The sequence below is a fragment of the Balearica regulorum genome, chromosome 23 (genome assembly GCF_011004875.1).
Source record: "Balearica regulorum gibbericeps isolate bBalReg1 chromosome 23, bBalReg1.pri, whole genome shotgun sequence".
Classification (NCBI taxonomy): domain Eukaryota; kingdom Metazoa; phylum Chordata; class Aves; order Gruiformes; family Gruidae; genus Balearica; species Balearica regulorum.
Genome location: NC_046206.1, coordinates 2,413,394 through 2,425,323, shown reverse-complemented (window position 1 = coordinate 2,425,323; position 11,930 = coordinate 2,413,394). Strand labels below are relative to the sequence as shown.

The 11,930-nt window shown below is 58.6% G+C and overlaps 2 protein-coding genes across 2 annotated transcripts; one reads left to right on the top strand and one right to left on the bottom strand.

The window, feature by feature from the left end:
• Window positions 1-502: 502 nt before the first annotated feature.
• On the top strand, window positions 503-5,320 carry IL10RA (interleukin 10 receptor subunit alpha). The gene is made up of 7 exons (XM_010302078.2): window positions 503-679; window positions 1,674-1,794; window positions 1,916-2,094; window positions 2,390-2,556; window positions 2,891-3,041; window positions 3,222-3,346; window positions 3,477-5,320. The coding sequence occupies exons 1-7, from the start codon at window positions 616-618 to the stop codon at window positions 4,464-4,466; spliced, it is 1,797 nt and encodes a 598-aa protein (XP_010300380.2). The 5' UTR covers window positions 503-615; the 3' UTR covers window positions 4,467-5,320.
• A 1,807-nt stretch (window positions 5,321-7,127) lies between these two features.
• On the bottom strand, window positions 7,128-11,561 carry SMIM35 (small integral membrane protein 35). The gene is made up of 4 exons (XM_075774382.1): window positions 8,627-11,561; window positions 8,278-8,311; window positions 7,921-8,053; window positions 7,128-7,264 (listed from the first exon to the last, which is right to left on the bottom strand). Exons 1-3 carry the CDS (start codon window positions 8,844-8,846, stop codon window positions 7,945-7,947), a joined length of 363 nt encoding a protein of 120 aa, XP_075630497.1. The 5' UTR covers window positions 8,847-11,561; the 3' UTR covers window positions 7,128-7,264; window positions 7,921-7,944.
• Window positions 11,562-11,930: the final 369 nt, after the last annotated feature.

Below are 11,930 nucleotides of genomic sequence, written 5' to 3'. Positions count from 1 at the left end.
CATGGGTAGGTGGTTGCAGGACACATAATAGCCCAGAGATTGGCATTTGGTCCCAGAAACGGGGAATGGCAAATTGCAGGCTAAAGCAGGAGGGTACAGGCTGAGACCAAAGGAAGGGAAAGTGAGACCCCTCTCCTGGGTCTCTAGGGCTGGCTATGACGTGGCCAGCTTTAGCCACTGGCAGGATAGGGCATTAGCCCAAGGGGACGCTGCTGGGCGGGTGCTGTCCTCAGTAAAATCCCTGCGACTGGTCATCCTAGGTGCTAATGCTTGCCCACTGTGCTGTGCTTTTAACATCTCATTTAATAATGAAGCAGCAAAGCCAGATGCACGATTTACTCCTATTTTCCCTTTCTCAGCGATGTACCATTCTTCAGAAAAGCCCCCAAAGCTCTTCCTTTAAGGCTGCTTGTAGGAAATGCCCAGCCTTGGCTGATAGATTAGCTGTCAATGAGTGGGTGGACAGTAAAGAAAAGTGGAAGTTGCTACACAGCTACTTTCCTCCCGCTGCGCTAACGCCTCCGAGACGTCACTGAGCCAGCCTCCAGGGGAAAAACAAGCATTCAGCAGCCCGCCAGAGCAGAGCCCGGCACCCACAGAGGATGCTGAGCCGGCATGGCCCTCTCCACCACAGCCCTGGCACTGTGCATGATCCTGCTTCTCGCCCTGCGGACGGACGGTGAGTCTCTCTTGCCCGAACCGCGCTGGTTTTCGGCTCCCCATTCGCTGTGTCTGAGCCGCATGACTCCTGGCTGGCTGCTCTGCTCCCCTCTGTGCCTGAAATCCCAGCTCTGGGCTGGGGAGCGAGACGGGGGAAAGCACATAGGACAGGCAGCGAGCGGAGCTGCTGTGGTTTGGAGCTCCAGCTCACACAACTTTGCTGGCTGGTCAGGGCTCAGGCTGGTGGTACCTGCAGGCTACTGCCTGCTTGGAGCAGGACACAGCCAGGGCTCCTTGCTCACTACTCACCTTTCTTCACTGTTCAGGAACCTAAACGCTGTGTTAGTCCTCAGGCATCAGTCTCGCTTATCTCCACCAGCGCGGACCACCGTGCCTTGTATTGCGGTGAAACGCCCCAGTCGCTATTGCGGTGCTCTGCCGACAGCCGCCCCCCCCAGGCAGCGGCGCAGCTTGGTGTTTGTTGTCAGACAGCAGCTGCCGAGGAAGCCAGCATAGAAAGGGTAACAGATGTTATCTAGCGATGCTTTGCTGCCAGGTGACAATACCGAAATTCAGGCAGGAGGTGTGAAAAAGTCTGTTTCTTCCAGAGGGCAGATAAGCAAAACAGGAAAGCTGAATCCAAACAGAGCCACTAGCAAATGGCAGGGGCGGTCAGGGATGCAAATACAGTAGGTTCCTTTCTCGGGCCGGAAAAGCACCGAGATCCTCTCAGCTAGGCTGAACTGGGCTCTCCCCAGAAGAGAGGAAGGGAAAGAGGGGGATGAGCAAACACTGAAACAGGGAAGTGAGACAGACCTGGCCAAATCCTTGCACAAAGGCTGAGCCTGAAGCTGTTTGGGTGGGCAGGTGGGTGGTTAGTGCTGAACGCACAGGGTCAAGCTCCAGGGGAGCCATCGAGGAGGCAATTGCAAGGAGCTCTGCCTGTCTCCTGTGGGCACCAGCGGGACGTGACACCACATAGCCTCACCTAATGCTCACCTTCGGTCCCGCAGGTGAGAAGCTGGCAAGGCCCACACAGGTGCGCTTTGCTGCAAAGATAGCGCATCACCTACTGCAGTGGGAGCCAGGACAAAACCCCCCCCGTGATGTCCGCTATGAAGTGGAGCACAAAGTGTGAGTAGGGCAATGGGGGCGTGAGGGGGTTTGGTCCCTGCCTGGGATCTCATACCGACAGCAGTGACAACCTGCTGGCACCTGCCCGCACTGCTCTCAGTCCAGGCGCTTCTCCCTGCAGCTACGGCATGAATTTCTCCTGGATGGCTATCCCAAACTGTATGAAGATCTCTGAGCACTCCTGCGACCTCACGTACTACACCTTGGATCCCGCTCGGCGCTACTACGCACGGGTCAGGGCCGTGTCCGGAAACCGCACGTCCCCGTGGACAAGGACCAATTCTTTCTCCCCACAAGAAGGTGGGTCGGGTGTCACCTCCACCATGCAGCCAGGGGCAGGAAGCTTTGGGGATTGCAGAGGTCAGGGTGCCAAACTGCTTGGGAAGAACTTTGGGACAGATGAGAGCAGGGATATCTGTCTCTCTCTCCATACCTTCTTGGAGGGCAGCCAGGCCGCAGGATGGGATAGGACAAACCCAGGACAGGCAGCGCTGGCTGCGAGGGATAGTCACAGCTCAGCCTGCTGCTGCAACAGCTCTTGTTGCTGCACACAGGAGAAAACCCTAACGTGCTCTTCCAACTGACTTGTTTCCAGCCAGCCTGCGCCTGTCGGGCCAGAGCCTCTCTGTGATGGGCAACACCATCCACGTGCAGCTGCAGCTGCTCCTCAGGGCGGGGAACCTCACCGTGAGATACGACAACATACAGAAGCATGCAAGACTATACCGGGTGCACATCAGGAGGGCACAGAACAATCAGACGGTGAGAGGACTTGTTGGTCTGGTGCTGTCTCCATCTATCACGTGCAGTGCCGCTCAAGTTGAAAAACACATTTTTAAAGTAGTCTTCTGTAAAACTTAATATTGAGCTGTCTCACAGCCACAACATCACAGAGAGATGGCTCTGCATGTTTTATCATAGTAAGTCCCGCAATTCTTGCTGTGATTTTGGGTCTAGCTGCCATCAGCCGTACTGCTAAGCACCCTGGGGACTTTCCCCAGGGGACAGCGGAGTAGGAGGGAGGAAAGCACAGGGCCCTGCAATCCTGCAGGAGCTGGGAGCTATGAGGTACCAGCCCATGCTCTGGTCATTTCAGTATGAAGTGGTGAAGACTACCCCAGAGTTCAACATCAGCAACCTCTTCTGGGACACGGAGTACTGCATCAGCGTGGAGCCTGACGTGGCCAGCCGGCACACCCGCGCCATGCACACCGATGAGCAGTGCGTCACCATTGGCGAGAGAGACAGTAAGTGGTGGGGGAGCCAGGAAAGGGGGTAGGGCACAGATTCTCCTCAACCTCCTGGCCCTGGAGGCATGGGAGTCTGCACTAGGGCGGTCGCTCCATGCCCCTGCTGCAGGGGCTCTGTGCTATGTGCACCAAGGACTCTGCCTCTCCCCCCTCACCTGGGCACTTCCTCTCTTGCAGGGAGCTCAGAGCTCATCCTGAGCATCATCAGCTCCTCCTTCATCACCCTGCTGCTCTTGAGCCTCCTGGGAGCCCTGCTGGTGTGCATCTACGTAAAGAAACCCATGAGGCCGCCGTCCGTCCTGGTAAGGCAGCCGGGCACGCCGCATCCTATGCGGCCAGCACGAGGGTACAGGCTCAGGTAGCTGTTGGGAGAGGCAGACAACAAGAAGGAAGGAAGCACAGCTCAATTCCCTCTTTTTTTGTCCTTCCCAGAAGTCCTTCATAAAGCAGAGCTCGCTCTGGGTGGAGCAGGAGTCCTCATCCTCGGGAAGCCTAGATGCAGACCCCATCCAGCAGCTGTTCCTGGGCCAGAAGGAGCCCCAGCAGGACAGTGGCCCTGACGGCAGCACCGGCACAGCCCAGCAGCCCCTGGAGAAGGGCTGGAAGCTCCCAGCATGGTCCGAGGACCAGGTGTGCCTGCTGGAGCCAGGGGCCATGGGGAGTGGAGACAGCAGCTGCACCAGCACCGACAGCGGCATTTGCCTGCAGACCTCCTCCTCTGAACTGAGCTGCTCCTCGGGCCCCGAGCCCCAGGGCTACAAGCAACAGCTGCCCACAGGCGATGACAGCGGCATGGGCTTGGAGAGTGCCTGCCCCCCCTCCACGTGCTCCTCCAGCAGTGGGAGCACCAGCCCCGCAGAGGCCAGGCGGCCGCACAGAGGTGAACTCAGCCTCTCCCCCGCCGCCAGCCAGGACGGCCAACAAGACGTGGAGTTCCGTGGGTACCTGCAGCAGTCCAAGGGCACGGTGGAGCCAAGGCAGGACCCAGACAGGGGGATGCCCTTCTCTGGCTGCACAGGATCCCTACAAGATACGGGCAGCACTGACATCACGCTGGATGTAGAGTGCTCTGAATTGGCTGTGGCCAAAGGATATTTGAAGCAGTCCTCTCCTGAGCATCCCCACAGCCACGCACAGGACCTCGTTCCACGGGGAGCCCCTCAGGAGCCCACTGCCTGGGACTTTTCCAGACAGCTGGGGCCCCGAGCCCCCATTCAGCTGAGCTATGGGGCTCCAGGATCTCCCTTGGCCTCCAAAGCCAGCTGTGAGCTCCTGAAAGCTCCCTTTGACCTGAGCATCTTCAACACTGACCTCCTGGGGACACTGCCCATCACCTCCAGCCTCAGCAGCAATGAGTGGCTCACGCTGCAAATCAACCCCCTGAGCCTGCTCAACGGGGACAGCAAGGACAGCCGCCTGTGAGCCATCCCCGTGCTGGGGAGCAGGTGCCCGCCAGCACCGCACACTGACCCAACTACCTCTTCTAACCACTGCCCATGGGGAGCAGCTACTCCGATAAGCTACCGCCGACCCCTGAATGTTATTGCACTCAGCTGAGTGGTGCCCTGGCCGAGACTCACCCGAGAAGCACTGGCTTAGCTACTTCGGGGGCTGCTTTGGCCCCACCACCGCTGCAGCCAGCCCCCAGCGTGCCCTGCACCTGCCCTCCAGCCAGTGTCCCCTGTAAAGCTAACAAGACATGGGGACAGGCTGTACTGGAGGGGCTCGCCCCTGTCTCCGCTGACCACCAAGCCCAAAAGATACGCACCCAGCTGTTTCCAAAGGGTGATCCTGCCTTGTCTGCACTCCCCAGCAGCCCAGCACTGGGCTCGCAGCACCTGGGGTCAGGGCCACACTCGGGGCCAGCACCAGCCCTGCGCTTCCCCTCCCCACTTCACCCTTTCACAGGTGAGCGCCGGGCTCCTCCAACTGACATTCGTGCCACCGATGCCGTCCAAACCTTTTGCAACAGACACTGAAAGTGAAGAGTGGCCTGACATCAGCCATCCCACTCCTGGGAGTGTGGAGCTCTCACCCTGGTTGGCCTCACTTAGAGGGAGCGATGGACTTTCCTGACCCTACAGATGCTCTTCAGCATTCAACCCCTATGGCAGAGACCTGGGGCGCTGGTTACCTCCAACAGGGTGCAGGATGCGTGCAGCAGCATAAGCCAGGGCAGCCCTGCCCACACTATGGTCCATGTTCTGCCACTATTGCATACAGACATTATTTATTCTATTTAATTTGTAAATACAGAAAGGATGTGGTGTTATTTATTTGGTCTATTCATCTGTACATCCTCTTCTAAGGTCAAGCATGCTTTCCATTTTCAGATATGGAATTTCCCCTGCAAAGGGCAACATGCTTTTGCCTCACACAGGGAAGAGCATTTCCACATCACAACTGAAAAAAAATAAAAAGGAGAACAAAGCCAGCCCACTGAGAACTTCACACTCATCTGAGGACTGGGGTAGTTGTCCCAGGCAAGTGTTGTGTTGCGGGAGCATGCAGGGAAAAGGACCTGGGCAGCCTGCAGAGATTTCACAGGGATGCACTAGGCATGCAGCACATCCCACGGGGTGGCAGCTCGGGGACTGCACACCAGGAAGGACAGGAACACCTCCAGGGCGGAGCAGAACAAGTCAAAACCAGGGAGTGTGGGAATAGTTTCTGTCAGAATGGAAACAAGCATGAGATGCAAACGACTTACCGTGGGCTACATTTGACTACTGCCAGGTCACCGGAGAATTTTTCCACAAGTCACTTAGTTTCCAAGAACCTTCATGGTGGGATAGTTCCATTAAAATTGTTGGTGGAAATCCAGCTTGAGGAGTACTTTTTCCAGGTGAAAACATGAATCACTGCTGTCAGGAGAAGAGTTGTTGATGCATTGCCACATTTCCTTCTATTACATCCGATTGCACACTTCAGCTATGCCCTGCGTCACACAGAGGGCTTGGCTGCTGGCTGTGGTGGGCGCCCCGCTGCTGCAGCAGTGCCACCGATGCCAGCAGTACCATCGATGCCAGTGCCGTGCATCCTCCCGCCCTTCCATTTCCACCATCTCTTCTGCCTCTGGGTATTTTGGGGGTTAGGGGTTTTTGCTTTCTTTTTTTCAAGTTCTTCTGAAAAGCGGAGTCATCAAAACTAAGCGTGACTTTTTTTTTTCCTCTCTCAAATGCTCCTGACGTCAAGCCCTGCGGCCGGATCCCGCGCAGTGCTGGGTGCTGCCAGTTCCTGCTCGCCACAAAACGCTCCAGCCAGCAGCGTCCAGAGGCAGCACGTAGGGCCGAGAGGGGCAGCATTTCCCCCCTGCCCCGTAAGCAGCCAGGGCCCTCCTTTCAACAAAACCCAGATGAGTTTGCCAGAAAGCCACAGACCACACGCTTTCGCTTCAATAGCCAAGAGCACAGACAGTCCCCGAACTCTCAGGAAATCCCAGATGCTCATATTTTCCTGAATTAAGTCACAGGCTAACATGCAGAGGACGTTCAGCTCTGACTCCTCCCATTCTCCTTGCACAAGAGGAGCCAGGGTGCAGACCGGGGCTCTCCGCTCCATCCTCACCACTTTTCCTACACACTGCTGCGTGGTGTCTCAAGTTTCCCTTCCTTTTCCTTCAGAGAAAACAGTTTGCAAAGAAACAGTCCCAAGCTCCTGTGCCTCACTAGTTCCCACCTGCCAGGCAGGGACCCCTCTCCAAGGGCCACAGCAACTTTATCAGGGATGCTGTGGTGCTCCAGACACTTCCACAGCCGGTTACTCTGCTGAGGTTGAAGGCAGCCAGCATGAGAAAGCCAACAGGGGTCGAGGTGTTTGCTTGCACTATCAGTGCGGAGGACAGATTTCCACATTGGCCCAGATATTTGACTGAGGGAAATCTGAAGCAGTCTCATTTCCCCGTGGCATTTTCCCCTATTGCACAAAACCAGTCATCCAGTCCTGTGGCTCACTGCGCTTTTTAGCTGGTTTCCGGCACTCCATTGCCCTGTTCACCAACAGCCTGGCCCAAGGTCTCCTGGGCACGCAGGGCTGGCGTGTCCCTGAGCCATGGGGATTCCTGGGGAAGGCATCTTTTCTTTCCAGATGTGTGCTGAGGAAGCCTGGGATAAGGCAGCTCCTTTTTCATCTCAAGCAAGGGGAGGCTGAGCCAGCGCACCGGCATGGCAATGGCAGCTGGCCCCAGGCATCTTCCAGTGCTGCCCATGGCCAGGGAGGACCTGCAAGAGAAACGTAGCTGCAGGGAGCAGACAGAGCAGCTCTTTTTAAAAAAAGAGAAACCATACCATTCCAGTTTCAGTAGAAATCCAGCATATTCAGGGGCTTTTTTTATAAAGAAGCAAGAAAAGAGGAATTCCCCCATGGCTGGTTTTGGTTGCTCTTTCTGTCACTGCTGGAAGGTGGGCGTGCAGCAGCATGGGGAAGTGGCGCAGGGAGCACATGAGCTCCAGCCCTAGCCCCGAGCTGCATTCACCCCCAGTCACATGCACCCAGTCCCAGGCCGAGGACAGCACGGCACAGGGAAGGAAATGCAAACCAAAGCCTGCACAGGGGGAAAGAAAACCCCCAGGGAAAGCCCCTGATGCCCCACAGGTGTGGAAAGGACTTTTGCAGAAAAAACCTTGGGACTATCCCAGGGAAAGCTGCAATGACCAGGGGCTACAAGGAAGCACGGAGGCTCTGGGATGCAGCACTTGCGCAGCATCTGGGCTCCCCACAGAGGCACCGGCTGCTGCAGCAGCCCCAAGCGTTGGCTGCTCACAGGCACTTTAGGGCAGCTGCATGGCACCGCTGCTGTGTGCTGTGCTGGGGGACATACACAGCCAGGGAGCCGCTGGACCATCACCAGGCAGGGAGGAGCAGGGTGATGTCCTACCTGCACGCCAGCCCAGCTCCCGCCTCACAGCCCCTCGTTGTGGAAAGGCACGTAGCTGCTCCCCGCCCCGCTTAGCGAGCCACTGATGCTGAATGGTGGCGGCACCAGCTCCACCGCCACCGACCCCAGCCCGCTGCAGGGAAAGCCAAGACATCAGCAAGCTGGCCTGCCCCCCTCCAGCCCGCGGGATGGGGGCTGCCCCTGGACAGCTGAGGCTCCCCCCAAGGCATCTGTCCTGGGGAGGCAGCACCTGCAAACAGCAGAGCTCAACGGGTGTGGGATTGGAGGGTTTGCGACACCTCAGCACCGTGCAAAGGGAGCACCCAGCCCACCCAGGTCCCACATGGCCTCACTCACCAGGTGTGGTAGAGGTTGAAGACGAAGTCTGGCCCTGGGGAGGTGTGAAGGAGAGGTGTCAGAGCCATCTGGTGCCATGAACTCGCCTTCGCTTTGCCGCAAATCTGTGCGGTGGCATGGGGATGGGCAGGACAGCCAGCCGCACTGGGACATCACTGTGCATCCCCCTCCTCAACCTCCACACGCCCCCCAGCTTGCCCCAGAGCCACCACACACTCAGGTTTCCCCAGCCCCCAGGGACCAGCAAGCGTCAGGCATGCTCCCAACATCCCAGACCCTGCAGCCCTTTTCTTTTGAGCCTTCCCTGCCCTGCTGCTGCCGCCTGTCCCCCTGCTCTGCCCATACTCACGGCACCAGCACCAGCCCCTCTGGTACCACCGGATGCAGGTGTAGCCAAAAAGCACCAGGATCAGCAAGGCCAGCCCGACACCCAAGACAATCCCAAGTGCGTTGGTGGACTCTTGCCCTGCAAAGCAGAAGAAGGGGCTCTGCAGACAAATGACTCTGGGAAGCTGGGGCTTCTGATCATCCCCTGGTGGGGACAGGACTTCTGTGGGGTTAGGATACATCCCTCCACCCTATGCTGTCCCTGTGGTGTGGAGGGACTACACTCCACGAGGCTGTTGAGAGTTGTGGCAGGGAGGTTTTTGCTACCCCTAAAGACCCATGCTGGAGACTTGTGATCTTGGTTGCACAGCCGCCACCTCCACTGTCCCCAGGCAAGCTGGTGGGCAGGACAGTGACCTGGGAAGGGAACCCAGAGGGGAGTGTGGGCAACCTCAGCCTAAACACGAAAGGAATGGTTGTAAACAGGAGCCCACGTTCCCCTTAAGCAGGGCCCCCTGCTATTGCCACTCTTGGCCCTGCCAGGAGCTCGCCCAGACCCCAAGCAGATTTCAGCCATGCCCAGGGCCCATCACATTGTACTGGGGGTGGGGGGCTGGCCACCCTGATGATGCCTGTATCCCCACTCCTGGTCCCATGCACACTCTTCTGGGGTGAAGCACCTTCCTCAGCTGCACAGGGAGCTATTGGCCATCAGCAGGCTTTAGCCATGCAATTCATCTGTAATTTTGGCAGCAAAAGTGCAGGCAGGGCAGGGAGAGAGCAGAGTAGGGCTGTGGCCAAGGAGACACTCGCTGGCTGTCACTTCCACAGCTGAGGTCTCCTGCAGCTCTGGTGCATCTTGCCAGCCATGCCCTGGCAGCACCCGGCTGAGCGGAGAAGAGCCAGAAGCGCAGCAAGGTACCACAGCTGCAGCACTAGTGCCGGCTGCCCCAGCACTCCCACAGCCGTGCAGTGCCATACCTCAGTCTGTCCCCACAGCCATCCCTGCGCAGCTGCACAGACCCATTTCTGGACAGGTAGTTCCCTCTAGAGGATGCATTTGTCAGGGCGAGCAGCCTCCTGCTGCAGGCACTGCTCTGGGAACGGGCGATGACAGGGCCACGCAGGACATCTACGGCAGCACCGCACCCCCTCCATCCCTCCCATCCACATTGTAGAGTCTGGCCCAGTGCCAGTCAATGCTCCTGCCATTGTCAAGGGGACACCAACGTGCCCAGGCACAGCACAGCTGACGAGTAGCCATTTCTCTGCTGACCACAGGTTGCCTGCTTCACAGCACAACTCTGTTGCAATGTACAGCACAGGGCAGCTAATCACCCCTCTCTCCAGCTGCTACTGGTTCCTGTTCTCCCAAACCCATCCCATGTCACAGCGGGCTCCTGCGTGACCCACCTCACAGGCAGCACAGCCTCTTGCACACCTGCCTGCATCCCAGCATCCCCACGCACCTGTGGGGCCTCCCTGACCAGTAAACTGCCTAGTCAGTCCCAGTGTGGCCCATTAACAAAACGCAGGCTAGGGTGGTGATGGGCACAGCTCTGGGGGCTACTGCGCCCGGGAGGGGACAGCAGGGTTTGGCCGCTGCCCCAGAGCACGGTCCGCCCCGCAGCGCTCCCCTGCCCACACGGAGGGCTTGGGGCAAGCACCTGGCACAGAGGTGGGTTCTGTGCCTTGCAGCATCAGGAGCGAGGAGGCAGCGGAAAAGGATGACCTAACAGCAGCTAAATTTAGACAGATGCCCGTGGAGTGAGAACATTTCCCCTGCGGTCACAGTGTTTACATAGTGAGCAACATCCCAGGTCATCCTGCAACCCACAACACTTGCTCTACCTGATGGGATCCGGCAAACACCCAGGGAGCCATGAAGCACCACGCTGCCAGCTCCCAAGCTGCACAGCAGATGAGCAGGACCAGCCTGCCCTTCCCTTCTGGTAGGCTCTCACAGCAAGGCTCAGGAGACCAGGATGCATGGACAGCCAATGCACCCTGCCTCCGCTGGGCCAGGGATGACCTAGGAGCCCCTGAACCCCAGGTCCCAGGCACAGGCCAACGTGGGTGAGGTCAGGGAGTCTGCTGCAGGAGTGACTCATGCAGCAGGAGTGCGGGACAAGAGCAGCATTGTGCAATAGGCTCCCTGAATCAGCCAGCTGCCGAAACTGCCCTCTCACCACACCTACCGCTGGTGGGAGGATGACGGCTTCATGCCCAGCCCCAGCCTGCGCGTGGGAGGCGTCCTCTGCCCTGATATCCTCTGGAGCAAATGTGCTCGCATCCCAGAGATACGCCTCCAAGCAAGCCCCAGCTCCTCAAACAGCAGAGGGGAAGGGAAGGTTACCAAGCCGCTACCTGTGCCATAAAACATCCCCACTTCTGCTCCACAAGTGGAGAAAAATGCCACCTACTCACCTGCCCGGGGATCCATCTCCTGGCACTCAGCGCCGTGTCACAGGAGCCGCTCACGGCTGGCCCAGGCTGGGAGCTGCTGCAGCAGAGCCCGGTGCGCGCTGGAGCCTGGCACGTCCCACCCGTCCCCTCCTCTCCCAGTGACACAGCCGCCTCACTGCCCGTGCAGAGGCAAGGCCGGGCACTGCTCCTCACCTGCCGGTTCAACTGGTTCCCAGGGGAGAAAGCAGAGGAGCTCTGGCAGACATCACTCCTCACGCAACAGACGGTACGTCACCCGTGCCCCAGCCCAGGATGGCTGCTCCCAGCGCAGCCTCCCCACCCGCACAGAGTAGGTGCGATGCCTGCCCAGGCGGGCGGCTCTGCCCTCCCGCTGCTGGCGGGGACAGGCGCCCTGGCAGAGGCTGAACTGGTAGCTCTGGGAGCCCAAGGGGCAGGGACGATGTGGACACAGGGGTGTCCAGCCCTGGCGAGGCGCCCGAGCGGCTGTGTCCTCTGACTGTCACCTCCTGGCAAAGAGCAGCAGCCGGGAGGGGGGGGGCGAGGTCCGGCGCAGAGCCCAGGCTTGGCATTGCTCACAAAGGTGAGCGGGGCGAGGGCATGACCCCAGGGTGACAGGGGTCCCCCACCCGCTGCCCCCAGTCACAGACACTTCCCAGGGCGATGTACTTACAGCTGTATTTGATCATCTTCTCAAAGCCCTGAACCACAGGCTTAGGTGGCAATCACTGCCTGCTTGCAGAAAGAAGGGGAACATATCTCCCGTGCCTGCAGGTAGAAGACAGCAAACAGGGATAACCATTAACAGCTTGGAAACTGGGCAGCCAGGGGCAAAACCTCTCCCACCCCGGACACCTCTTTGTGCATGCTTTGCCAGGCACAGCCTCCAACTGTGCCGTGCC